The sequence below is a fragment of the Myotis myotis genome, unplaced genomic scaffold (genome assembly GCF_014108235.1).
Source record: "Myotis myotis isolate mMyoMyo1 unplaced genomic scaffold, mMyoMyo1.p scaffold_m19_p_30, whole genome shotgun sequence".
Taxonomy (NCBI): domain Eukaryota; kingdom Metazoa; phylum Chordata; class Mammalia; order Chiroptera; family Vespertilionidae; genus Myotis; species Myotis myotis.
Window position 1 is genome coordinate 2,661,077 of NW_023416336.1, and position 13,876 is coordinate 2,674,952.

A 13,876-nucleotide genomic window follows, 5' to 3' on the forward strand; every position below is an offset into this window, starting at 1 on the left:
TGTAAAACAAATCTAGGTGTGGTTGCCAGAGGTGGGAGGCGGGCGGGGGCAAATCGGTAAAGGGGGTCAAAAGGTACAGACTTCCACTTTAAGACAGATAAGTGCTGGGATCTAATGTACAGCATGGTGACTGTAGTTAATAATACTGGATTGTATATTTGAAAGTTGCTAAGAGAGTAATCTTAAAAATTCTCATCACAAGAAAAAAATTGTGTCACTATGTGAGGTGATGGATGTTAACTAGACTTATCATGGTGACCATTTCACAATATATACAAATATGGAATCATTATTTTGTACACCTGAAATTAATACAATGTTATGTGTAAATTATATCTCTAGTTAAAAAATCCAGAACTGACAGTAAATCTCCCAATCTGGAGTTATTGGAGAATCTGAATCTTCCGGTCTCTTTCATTTTATCTACAACCTCACTGAGAAGTGGCACGGAACAGTGATTAAGAATTTGACTCTAGCCCTAGCTGTCTGGCTCAGTGGATAGAAAGTCGGACTGCAGACTGAAGGATTCTGGGTTCGATTCTAGTCAAGGGCACATGCTGGGTTGCAGGCTCAATCTTCAGTAGGGGGAGTGCAGGAGGCAGCCTATCAATGATTCTCATCACTGATGTTCCTATCTCTCTCTCCCTCTCCCTTCCTCTCTGAAATCAATATATATAATAGCTTGACTCTGGAGGGGAGCAGTCTGGAGTTGCACTTAGTTGTTGCCTGACTGGGGAGATTCTCGGCTTCTCTGAGCCTCAGTTCCCTCCTCCCTCCACCCCCAGCACTTGGAGGACTAGTTAAGTATTCAATAAAGGTTAACCATTAATGAGGACATCTTCCTTCCTTATTAAGCTCTCTGCTCTACCCTCTTCCAGAGCTCTGGGGCTGGGCCTCTGGAGGAGTCTGTTCCCTTGGATCCCCTCTTATCTCTGCTGTTTTTCTATCATTGTCTCTTCCCTCCCTTACTGGGATACCAGGGAGGGAGCAGGTCACTGGCGAATGCTGACCCAAATAGAGGTGCAATGGGTCCATGTGGCAGGCCCTTTCCTGCCCACCTCCCAAGCAGTCATCTTTAGATTCTACTCCTGTCCTTACAATACAAATGTGCTGGCAATCAGGATGGCAAATTTAACTTTTTCCTATTTGCAGGAAACAAATTATTAAGGAAATAAGGAGAAATGCCTCAGTTTTAAGTTTCTCTTCCATACATTTTTTTTCTTAAGTTCTGGGTTCTGTTACCCTTAATATGCACACGAGGGTCGGGATAAGACGGTATTGAAATCAGCATGTAATTATATGCTGGAGTGGAGTGGGCTGTTTTGACCTCAGCGTACTCATAATTCCAAGAAAGGCACCACGCCCAGACAGTGGGGCAGCCTGCCACCCGGGCCAGTGTGCAAACTACCGTGGCCCGAGTTGGTGTCAACGCCAACTGGGGCACCTTTGGACAGTAATAACAGTCATTTTAAATAGCAAACATTTATTGCATGATGACATGGTTCCAGGCACTGAGCTAAGGGTTCTATGTGCCTTACTCCACTTAGTCCTCGCCACAGCCCTCTGAGCTGGGTATCATCATTAATGTGGATGACCAAACCACCAAAGAGAGATTTTTCTGAGACCAAGAGTCAGTCACTATTTTGAGCCTTTCATGAAATAAACATCCCTGCATAAGCATCTGCTCACTTTTTAAACCACTCTTAGGTAAGTTTGATGAGACACAGATGTAAGTTTAAAGCAGGACTTCAGTGACTGTGCTTGTGTACAAGCATGTACACGTGTGTGTGTGTGTGTGTGTGTGTGTGTGTGAGAGAGAGAGAGAGAGAGAGAGAGAGAGAGAGAGAGGAGAGAGACTGCCTAGAGGGGGTAAATATGTGTATGTGTCTGCCGGCCTGTGTGTTTTGTGTTTAAACATACCAATGAGGGGAGGGAGAGTGTATGTGTGTGAGACTGCTTTTGTGTGTAGAGGGGCTGAGTGTGCAAGTGAGCCTGTCTCTGTGGGGTGGGGGAGTGTATGTGGGAGTGAGCCTATCCTTTTTTTAAACTTATCTTTATTGCTGAAAGTATTACAGATGTCCCCTTTTTTCCCCATTGACCCCTTCCCCAGGAATGAGCCTATCTTTGTGTTGGGGGGGTGAGTGTGTATATGTGTTTAATGAGTGTGTGTGGGAGTGAGCCTCTCTGGGGGTGGGGATGACTGTATGTGTGTGGTGCTGAGTGTGTATGTGTGTGTAGTGAGTGTATATGGGAGTGAGCCTGTCGGGGAGAGAAATGAATGTGTGTAGGGGGGTGAGTGTGTGTGGAAGTGAGCGTGTCTCTGTGTAAGGGGGATGAGTGTGTATGGGAAATGAGCCTGTCTTTATGTGACGGAGGTGTATCTGTGTGAGCCTGTCTTTGTGTGTGTTTGTATGTGTAGGAGGTGTGTGTGTGTGTGTGTGTGTGTACATCGTGGGTGTGGTGGGAGTGAGCCTGCCTGGTGGGGAGGGGGAGAGAACCTCTTTCCATCCCAGGCTCCAGGCTACCTGCTGGCCAGAGACCACGCATTCCATAAAGCCCAGCAAGCCTGCCCAGGTCCAGTGAGAGGGCCCTGCTGGAAGAGACTGTGCCCTACAGGCAATGCTTAGCAACACCAGGTTTAACACCCCCTCCTAACAGTCCCCCCGCCCCCGCCCCCCACTCCCCAAAACAGGCTGGGGCTGCACAGCCCAGCCCTCTGGGCACCTTGTCACCACAGCACTGCCCGGCCTTAGCTTGTGGAAATCCTCCCAGATGCTCCTCCCCAGAATCCCAGAGATAATAAAGAATTTCACTGTTTAGCAGAAGAGAAATCTGAAGATCCAATCCAAACAGCGTTCCAAAAATCATAGGTAGACCATGATTTTAATGAAAATACATATGGGCATCAGTGGAGGAGAAATGGTGGGGGGCATCTGTAATACTTTCAACAATAAAGATAAATTTTAAAAAAAAGAAAATATAGCCCTAACTGGTTTGGCTCAGTGGATAGAGCAGGTGTGGGCAAACTTTTTGACTCGAGGGCCACAATGGGTTCTTAAACTGGAGCAGAGGGCCGGAACAAAAGCATGGATGGAGTGTTTGTGTGAACTAATATAAATTCAAAGTAAACATCATTACATAAAAGGGTACGGTCTTTTTTTTTTTAGTTTTATTCATTTCAAACGGGCCGGATCCGGCCCGTGGGCCGTAGTTTGCCCACAGCTGGGATAGAGCGTCGGCCTGCAGACTCAAGGGTCCGAGGTTCGATTCCGGTCAAGGGCATGTACCTTGGTTGCAGGCACATCCCCAGGAGGAGGTGCGCAGGAGGCAGCTGATCGATGTTTCTAACTCTCTATCCCTCTCCCCTCCTCTCTGTAAAAAATCAATAAAATATATTTTTTAAAAATAAAATAGAAAAGAAAATATATATGGGCAGTTAATGGGAAAGCATGGCTATAAAAATGAAAATGAGCCCTGACTGGTTTGGCTCAGTGGATACAGCGTCGGCCTGAGGACTGAAGGGTCCCAGGTTCGATTCTGGTCAAGGGCATGTACCTTGGTTGTGGGCACATCCCCAGTAGGGGGTGTGCAGGAGGCAGCTGATCGATGTTTCTCTCTCATCGATGTTTCTAACTCTCTATCCCTCTCCCTTCCTCTCTGTAAAAAATCAATAAAATATATTTTTTAAAAAGTCAGATACACAAATTATCATTACCTTAGGGCTACTGTACGGTGACTTTATTAAAAAAAAAATGAAAATGATTTTCATCTTGCTGTTTGTCACAAGATTTGTTTAAACTTAAAAAAAAAAAAAAAGACCTTGCCTAGCCTGGCATGGCTCAGTGGGTGAGCATTGACCTATGAACCAGGAGATCATGGTTCGATTCCCAGTCAGGGCACATGCCCGGGTTATGGGCTCGATCTCCAGTGTGGGGCATGCAGGAGGCAGCCGATCAATGATTCTCTCTGATCACTGATGTTTTTTTCTCTCTCCCTCTCCTTTCCTCTCTGAAGTCAATAAAAACATATTTTTTAAAAAACCCTTAATCTATATTTCTAATAAAAATGATTACAATAAGTTAAAATATTAAAATTTCTTTCTAGACCTATTAGTTTGGCTCAGTGGACAGAGAGTCAGCCTGCGGACTAAAGGGTCTCAGGTTCGATTCCCGTCAAGGGCACATGCCTAGGTTGCAGACTCAATCCCTGGCCCTGGTCAGGGAGCACGTGGGAAGCAACCTATTGATGTGTCTCTCTCACATCGATGTTTCTCTCTGTCTCTCTCTCCCTCTCCCTCCACTCTCTCTAAAAATCAATGGAAAAATACCCTCGGGTGAGTATTAACAAAATAAATTTTTTAAAAGGTTACAGTTGATTTAAAAAATAAAGCTGCTATAAAGCCATTTTTTAAAAATAAAAAATACAAGTAGTTCTAGGTCACAATCATGTAGATTGTTTTGTACATTTCTGTGTTTTCTAAAGTTCTAACAATGAGCTATATTTTTAAAATAACCACTAGTAAAAAGAAAGTCACATAATAAACAGAACAGGAATAGACTAAGGAGGCCAGACTCTAGCCTATGAAATGAGCAGGAGTCCCTTACGTAGCCGCAAAGCTCTGACAGCAGGATGTCTCAGCACACTCAAGTGTGATGCCAGGGGTAACCTGAGGTACAGGAATGGCTCAGAGGAGAGGACAGGGCTGGATCAAATGGCAGCAATAGCGCCAGAAAGCTGCTCCCCATCCCTTAGGTGAGGACCGTGTTGGGCAACTGGGGGAAATTCCGTAATGCTCACATCCTCCTGGCAAGTTCTACTGAGAAGTTCAAAAAAATCCCTAAGACAAAAGGGAGGCTTCGAGAGAGAGCCAGCTTAGGACAAGAGAGGTGCCCAGGCCTCCCCATAGGCTGGGCTGAACGAACCAAGTGACTGTGACAACCATCATGACAGTGACAAAAGGGCCTGGTCCAGCCTCCCCATCTAGGCACACTCTCCTCTCCCTGGCTGTGCGGCCTTTTAGGAGAGTGTCTGATAAGCACTCCTCTGTCTCTGCCCTCAAGGAGATGAGACCAAAGGCAATTCGAGGTGCCTTTCCTGCCTTTGGGTGTCCTTGCTGTTCCATTCCCCCAGCGCCTGTGTGACAGCACGAACTGGGAGGAAAGAGTGGAGAGAGAAGGCTTGTGGTGGCCTGACCTCGAAATTCTTCTAGAAAGGGCTGAGAAGCAATCACAATACATAAAAGCAGTTCATGCTATGTTGGCCTGGTAAGCTCGTTTCTCATCCTGTGGTCCAGTTCAAGATCCAGCTGCAATGTCACCTCCTCTGGAATGTATTCCCAGACTTCCCCAGACGAGCACCAGCCCCTCCTCTATTTCTCCTGCAGGACAGTCCTGTGGTTTTGTGTTGCTGTTCTCTCATCTATTTTCCAGGTTAAACATCTGTTCAGTACCTCCCGTCCTGACCAGAGGAGTCCAAGAAAACTCTGGAGTTGCACTTTCTAATGAAAAATAGAAGACTTTGAAAAGGAAATGCCGGTGTGCTCTCAGTATGATAGAAGCTCTTATTAGGGCCTAGAGAGGTAAGGCAGTGCCTTCCAGGACACGACTACCTTAGCACAGAACTGCTAACAGAAGATGGAAACAGCTCCCAGTCCTGACTCCTCCGCAGAAGCTGCCCACAGACTTCACGGTGCTGGCGAGGGCAAGAGGTGCCAAGTTCCCTGCCCGCAAGCACCACACTAAAAAAAAGGAGAGGAGGAGCCTGGCCAGTGTGTTGTCAGCTGCCACCGGCACCTCTGCCCTAGCAGGCAGCTCCTGTCACTCTCTCAGATACACTTGCCCCCAGGCAGCTTCTGGAGATCAAATCACCAGCCCAATTCAGACAGTTTCCAGGTGAAGCTGAGACCAGGTGCACAGCTGCTTGCGGCTGCCCTCTCCAAGCACTCTGTGACTCACTGTCTACCCCACTGTCTGTGCTGGGCCCTCACCCTCCGCCCTCATCTGACCTTTGTAGGAGGCTCCCCAAACCATGCCTGCTTGGCTCTTTTTCATCTCTCCCAGAAGCCACTTTAGCCAAGCTTCTGCCTTCTCCACACATTCTGCCTGCTCTTGGCTGATCTCAGACCTCCTCAACTGGTCCTGGCCTCACTCCCAAGCCCCACAGGGCACTTTCCCCTGCACGCCCGCAGATGGGCTGTACCCCCGCAGATGGGCTGCACCCTTGCGCCGCTCGGGAGCGCCCAGGAACAGCAGTGTAGGCATCAACTGAGAGCTTGTCAGACATGCAGCCTCTCAGACACACCCAGACCCACTGAGCTCAAATCTGCATTTTAACAAAACACCCAGGCAGTCAGCCCACGGTCAAGTGTGAGAAGCTCTGGTGTGCAGGCAGCTGGGCACAGAGATGTCCAATAAAGGGTCACACCATTATTATTTTCTGCTACACCCTTCCCCCCACCCTTCCCAAACTGGCTCTGCTCTCCCCTGCCCCCACCCCACTTATACTACATGGCAACACCATCCAACTGAACCCCAAGCAGAAACCTCAGCTGTTCACAACCATCTGCCAGCCCTGACATCTCTGATGAGTCCTATTGTTTGGACTTCAGAAGCACCTCGCAGGCCTGGCCTTCCTTCCTTCCTTGGCCCCACTGCACCTACCTGAGCTGTGTACAGCTAACCTCTGTTTACATGTCTGTTTCCCTGGTAACTGGGGGAGGGGGGGGTGTAAGATATTGAAGGTGTGGCAGATGGTGGGAACCAAAAGTGAATGTAAAATTACACAGTGTTTTTCTTGACTTTATAAAGTTGTTTCAGGAATAAAAGTAAGTAGGTGGGGGCAAGGTGATGTGGCATACATGGAAATATGGGAGGAGTTTTGATGAAAATACTTCTAGTTTTCCCTCCAACATATAACCCACGAAATCGCTAAGAGGAGCCTGATCGATCCAAGGTCACCTCCTGGGTCAGTGACCGAGCTGGATGAAGCTTAAACGCAGCTCTTTACAGGGGCTGGAAGGTTATAAATTGGGTGGGGAAAGATAGGCTGACTAAAGCGGAGCTAAGTGCCTAGGAGGGGCAGGAGTGTCACAGAGGGAGGGGCACAGTGGCAAGCTGGAAGGTAGCTCCAGCTCGGGGCTTGTGCTCCTGACCTCTGGACCTCCTTCTGGAGAGTTCATTCATACTTTCCATCAGAGCCTGCGGGCGCATTTGTGGGCAGGAAAAATGCAGCCGGGCCCAGGAATAGTCCAGGGAGCTTTTATTCTAAGATTTCCAGCTATAGACAAACTCAACCACAACACCCGTACTGCAAACAGTTCTAGGTGAGGTTTAAGTGCAAGGGCCAAAGTTCAAATCGTACCAGCCATTCTTAGTGTCCTAACAGCTCTCACCAACTAGAGCAGTGGTTCTCAACCTTGGCTGCACATTAGAATCACCTGGGAATCTTTTTAAAATCCTGATTTCTGGGCCTCATGAAATTTCTGGAGGATGAGACCCAGAAATCAGGATTTTAAAAAGATTCCCAGGTGATTCTAATGTTCAGCCAAGGCTGAGAACACTGAACTAGAGGATCTACTCCTCTGGCCCTGCAACACCTAGCACTGTGTCTGGCACGCAGATGGGCTCAATAAAGATCTAATGATAACTGCCTTGGTTTGAGAGGCAGAAGCAGCTAGAAGCTCCTTGCCTTGTCTAGGGGAAGCCCAGATCCCATGCCTGTCTCTCAGTGTGCAGGAGCATATTGGTGACTCATTAATATTAATGCGTGAAGCTATGTAAATTCCTGATGGTCAAAGACCACTTACAGAGCAACTGAGGCATGGGGAAGGGGAACCATGTGTCACACTCAAGACCTCAGCCTCTGACCCAAACCATGAAGACACATGCATCGCAGGAGCTCCTCCGGTCTTTCTTGGTGCAGCTGGGAAAGTCAAGCACCCATTTTTCTTTATCCCTTGTCAGCCCCTCAAAATCCTAACATGACTGAAATGGGATAACTCTCTCTCTCTCTCAATCCTGACAAGTCATTCATTCACTCAATGGCTTTTTATTGAGGTCTGCTCTGTGCCAAGAACCACCCCAGGGGCTAGGGACACAACAGCGAGCAAAACAGAGCGCCCTGCCTTTGGAACTTTATTATAATGAGAGGAGACGACAATAAACAACACAGTAAATTCATAAACTACATGGCTATTAGAAAGTCATATGTGCTATGAGAAAAGAAAATTAAGCACAGGATGGGGAGATCAGGAAGCAGGAAGGCCTCATGAAGGTGAAGCTGAAGCAGACATAAGTAAGGGGAGAGAGTGAGGCATCCAGGGAAGAACATTCCAGCCGAGGAACAGTTAGGGCAAAGGCCCAGGCTGGGGGCGTCATGGTATGTTCCAGGAACAGCAGGAATGCCAGTAGGGCTTGCCAGTCAGTCATCCGTTCATTTGTTGTTTGTTCATTCGTTCATTCATTCATTCATTCATTCATTGTGTAACAAGCACTTACTGCTCCTCTCTTTGCCAGGCACTGAGTGGTGAGAACACGAATAGGGCAGAATCACTACCCTCAAGAAGCTTATAATGCTGGGAACAAGGAGTCAATATTAACTTAGAAGACTCAGCTGGAGCTCAGAGCCTACCCAACTAGGAGGTGCTCAAGGCCCACTGAAGCACAGGCATCCCAACTCACTTGTTTTTTTCTTTTTCTTTTTCCACTTGTTTTTCTTAGCTAAAAAAGAAACCTTCCAAACACCAAATTGGTAAAGAAAATCTCTTAGGTAGCAGGTGTACACTAATGTTTGCCATGTCCTAGATGGCCTCAGACTGAAAAGGTAGATGTCAGATGGAAAGATCTGGAAAAGGCCATACTGGGAGGAGGAGGGAGGAATAGCGTAGCAGTGAGTTAAGACTAGAAACGGGGAAGTGATAGTGTGAAGCCCAAGGGTGTTCATTGGGGTGACCATCCTGTCACACCCACATCTTCAGGACTTGGTGCTGCACTGGGCAGACTGCGCCTGTGTTTCCACAGAATTATCAACCCCCTTCTGTTAGGAGGAGAGACAGTATCTGAAGAGATCTGCTCAATAGAGCTCGGGCCTGAGAGATGTGAAGTGGCCTTTTAATTTATTTTTATTTTTTACAAGAGTCCAAAGATGGCCCTGCTAAGATTCAGGAAGCTCCCAACATGTGAGAGTTTAGCTCTACTGATCTGCTGATCATCCATTCTGGCTGCAACAATCTGACTGATTGCTGTGGGTGGGCCACCAGCAACAGTCCCGAAGACCAGGAGTAAGCCTCCATAGCGAGTTCTCACCAGGCTCCTCATCAAGGACACCGGAGAAGTCCTCAGGGCCAAGGGTCTGCAGGGTGGGTGTAGAGGGGCGTGTGCCCTGAGCTTTGAGGCTGATGTGTAAACCCTCCAAGTGCCTCTGACCCAGGCTCGGGGACCTGTAAGAAACAGGTTCCAGGGTCTGCACCCCAAAGCTCCAGGGAGGTGGTGCCATCATCACCAGCCACCTCTGTGCCTCTGGTCCATCCCTCTGCAGTCTCCACTGGGGCTTACATTACTCCAGTCCCCCCTAGCTCTGCTGCTGAGATGCAGTCTGCCAAACTGGAAAAGACTGGGTACCAACCCCCCACCCTAGAGTGACCCGAGCATCTTTCAGACCAAACTTGGCCAGGCCAGCTCCTCCCTATCCCACCCATCCAGCCAGTTCCAGGCTCCCCTGCACTCTGCTCCAGAAATGAACTGACAAGGGTCTGGGGCTTGCTCAGAAGTTGCCCCTGGCCCTAGGTGGCATGGGGAGCTTAGCCAGAGGGAGCCCTATCTATGGGAAACAAGCAAAGTCCTGGGTTTAGGATGAGCTCCTCCCCTCTCCATTCCTTCACAAAGAGCTTTCCTTTCTGCCTCCTCATTCCCTGTGGCCTAGGAGGGTTTTACTCCATAATTGGCTTGTTTACCACCACTGAGGGCTTGGAGTGGCAGAGGTGGGAGGAAAGTTTGCTGGAAGAAGGAAAGTTTGCTGAGCTTTGAGGCTGGTGTGTAAACCCTCCAAGTGCCTCTCTGACAACCTGAGAACAGGTCAAGAACCCATGTGAGGAAGAAAAACACAGGGGACGCAAGGCCAGCTGAAGATTCCAGCAGCCCACAGGAGGGAAGCTTAGGTTTGATGCCAGGGAAAGGGAGAACAATAACCAAAACTTAACCTGCTTGCTTCTGCTGAAGAGTCGAAAGCACTACTGTTCTGAGCTCCCGATCAACTCCTGTGGGCTAGGAGCTCCAGTGATGTCATTCCCCTGCTCACAAACCGTCCTTAGCTCCCAGCTCCTAGCAAACTTCCCATCCTGACCTTCAGGCCCCTGATGCCTCAGCCTCTCCCCTGCTGACCCTCATCAGCGGAGCCTGTATCCTCACTGATCAGGACCACCTGCTGGGCCACAAGTGCATCCTTTCCCCCACAACTTGGGTTCTCTGCTCCTGGGGTTCTCTCTACCTCAGGTACCAAGTCTCCCCACCTTTTAAGGCTCTCCTCATACACTCCCTCCCTTGTGAAGGTTTTTCTAGTTCCCCAGCCCCTTCCCCACCCCACCCTACCCCAGTCAGACTTGCATGCTCCCGACCTAATCTCTGTGCCCTGGTGCTGGCCCCCTTAAGGCAACTGCCTTCATCTGTCGTGCTTGAGAGCTCCCTGAGGTCTCGCTCCATCCTCCAAATGAGCAAGAGTCTTATTCAGCTTTGATTCAGCTGAAGCAAAACACAGGACCTGGCAGACAGCAGATGCTTAACTGTTTTGCTGCCCCAAATACCATTCATCCCAGAGACCTAGAAAGTGAGAGGGGCAAAGGGGCAGAGTCCCACAAAAGGAGCAGACCAGGGCGGAGTGACCAAAGTTAGCTGGGAGAGCGGCTCAGGCCTTACCTTTCTTGAACTCCTCCAGCATGGCATCCAGCTTGGTGTCATGGAAGACAAAGTGCACGGGGTGGTTGTAGAAGCGGGTGATGGTCTTGAGGGGGGTGCAGTCATCGGGGTCCACGAAGGCCAAGTCTTTGACATAGAGAATATCTACAATATTGGACTGCTCGTCCTCAAACACGGGGATGCGGGTATAGCCACTCTCCATAATCTCGGACATCGTGTTGAAGTCCAGGATGGCATCGCTGCGGATCATGAAGCAGTCATGGAGCTGGGTCATGATGTCCTCCACGGTTTTGGTCCGTAGTTCCAGGGCCCCCTGAATCATATTTAGTTCCTCCTTCACGAGGTCATTATAGGGCTCTGTCACCTTCAACATCTCCATCAGTTTCTCCCGATTGTAAACGGTGTGAATCTCCTGGCCCAGAAAAAAGTCTAGGAGCTTGCTGATGGGGAAGCTGAGAGGGAAAGTGAGTAGCATAAAGAATTTGGTGAGAACGATCGTGTTGGCACCCACAGCCAGTCCGTGCCGGGAGCACAGGGCCTGAGGTAAGATCTCTCCAAAGATGACAATGCCGATCGTGGAGGAGGCCACGGCCATGAGCCCGGACCCGATGAGGTTGTCCAGAAGGATAGTGAGAGAGGTGTTGACCAGCACATTTCCCAGGAGTAGCGAGCAGAGCAGGTAGTTGCCTTTGCGACGGATAGGCTCGATCTTGCGAGCATAGCGCCGCTCCTTCTCCGTGCCACAGTTCTGGACGATGCGCAGTTCCATGGGGTCCAGGGCCATCAACCCCAGATTGAGGCCAGAGAAGATGCCCGACAGCACTAACAGCACCAAAATGATAAGTATGTGCAGCCAGAGGGGCAGGAACCTCCCGGCCTCCTCCACCATGAAGAGCAGCGAGTCCTTATCGGTCCACTTCTGCCACGGCCCGTCCACGCTGGCCCGGGTGCACAGCGCGTACAGCTTCATGTTCTCGCTCCTCCGCAGGAACTTGGTGAACACCACCAGCATCCCGGACGTGTTCCCGCGGCTCACGTTGACCAGCTGCTGGACGACCAGGTCCTTGGTGAGCTCGGGGCAGTGGGTGGAGTTGTGGAAGGCCTCGGAGTTGTCCACCTCCGTGAAGGAGATCAGGTTGCTGGAGATGGAGCCCAGCCTGTGGCCATACAGCCTCAGGTTCACCGTGCTGCCCTCGGACACAAAGATGATGCCATCCGGGTTCATCCCACACGGCTTGTCGCAGCTCGCCAGTCGCATGCCAAGGATCGTGCTCCGCTGGGGGTCTCCCTGGCCCCGGACCCCCCGCGCCCACAGCAGCACCGGCAGCACCAGCGCCACCAGGAGGAGGCGCCCTCGGGCCGGCCCGCCGCCCGGGCGCCCTCCCCCGCCCGCCGGCGCCATGTTGCTCCGGCTCGGCCGCCGCCGCACCCCGTGCCCCGCCGCGCGGCCCGCTCGCGCTGTCGTTCCTGCCGCTTCGCCGTCGCCGAGCCAACTGCCCGGGCCGCCGGCCTGACGTCAGGCCAGCGCCCCGCCCGCTCCGCCCCTCCGGCCCACGCCTCTCATTTGCATGGGAGTCCCCGCCCCCGGAGCGCGCCTCGGCGCCCACGCTTAAGAGACGGTCCGGCGCTCGAGTTGGAGCGGAGCCGGAGCGCGGGAGCCGCGCGCGGGCCACGCCCCGTTCTCCGCCCCGCCCCTCACGCCCTTCTGACGTCCCTTGGCCCCGCCCATCTCCCCTCCTCCCCCTTCTCCTCTGCCAGCCTCCCCTCCGCCTCCCCTCCGCCCCCTACGTCCGAGCCGCATCCGCACGGGCCCCCGGCCACCTCAGCTGCGACCTGCTCTCTTGGCGGCACCTCCTTACTCCGCGGCCGGCAGGGCTTGGCGTCTGCCGGGTCTGCCTCCCCTGCCCCTTCCCCAGAACTCGGCAACTCTTGGCGGGGGTCTTCTCTGCGGAACCGCACGGCGCTGTGCTCTGCCCAGAAAAAAAGAAAAGGGGAACCAGAGGGCTTAAGCCTGGAGAAGTCAAGACCAGGGCCCCGCAGTCAGCCTCTTGCAAACTGTTCTGGCCTCGCACTCCAGGGCTTTGCTGGCCTTCCCCTAAGCTCAGCAGTAGTTTGCCCCAGCCCCAGCTCCAGGCTTCCTTGGGTCTGTGGCTGCCCCGGGTGGAGGGGAAGTCGGGAAATGAGACTATAGCAGTGGTTCTCAACCTTCCTAATGCCGCGACCCTTTAATACAGTTCCTCATATTGTGGTGACCCCCAATTTTATTGTTACAAATTGAACATAATTAGAGCATAGTGATTAATCACAAAAACAATATGTAATTATATATGTGTTTTCCAATGATCTTAGGCGACCCCTGTGAAAGGGTCGTTCAACCCCCAAAAGGGGTCCCGTTGCACAGGTTGAGAACCGCTGGGCTATAGAATGTACCTGCAGATAGAAGGGCCAGTGTCTGGCCTGGGCTGATTTCACGTCATTTCCATTTATAACACAAACATGGAGCATCTACTGTGTGCCAGGCACTCGTTCTAGGCCAGGGGTGGGCAACCTTTTTGTGAGTGCGTGCCAAAACCAGCAAAATCTCTGACTCAAAATTCTTCTGCGTGCCAACCCTAATTTTTTGAGAACTTGTTACGCCTACTTGATATCAAGGTGTGCGTATGTGAAGAACCTTGAAGAAATAATAAAATTCATTCGAGCGACAAAAACAGTCTATGATGATGAAAAATACATTTATTTTTTAATGTATACATGTACACTGATAGTCTGACAGAAAACTTTATGACTCCGTTTGATATTATCAGTGGGACTTTTGCTGCTGCATCACTGATAACAGAGATTTTACATCAGGTTTATATTTCGTGACCTTCAGAGATATGCACGAGCTACTACTTTCTTCCGTCAGGCTACTCCTATTACGAGACTTAACAAAATTCATCACTGAGAACAAAGATTCACAATTGTAAATG

The 13,876-nt window shown here is 50.5% G+C and overlaps 1 protein-coding gene across 4 annotated transcripts in view; it reads right to left on the minus strand.

The window, feature by feature from the left end:
• The window catches only part of CNNM4 (cyclin and CBS domain divalent metal cation transport mediator 4), a 43,697-nt gene extending 31,279 nt beyond the window's left edge, over window positions 1-12,418 (minus strand). For 2 of the 4 annotated variants that reach the window (XM_036302243.1, XM_036302244.1), the window contains exon 1: window positions 10,908-12,418. In XM_036302243.1, coding sequence (XP_036158136.1) covers window positions 10,908-12,309 — 1,402 coding nt within the window. In that variant the 5' untranslated portion in view covers window positions 12,310-12,418. The remainder of the gene's footprint in view (window positions 1-10,907) is intronic. The other 2 variants (XM_036302241.1, XM_036302242.1) reach the window with 2 other exon arrangements.
• Between the last annotated feature and the right edge of the window lie 1,458 nt (window positions 12,419-13,876).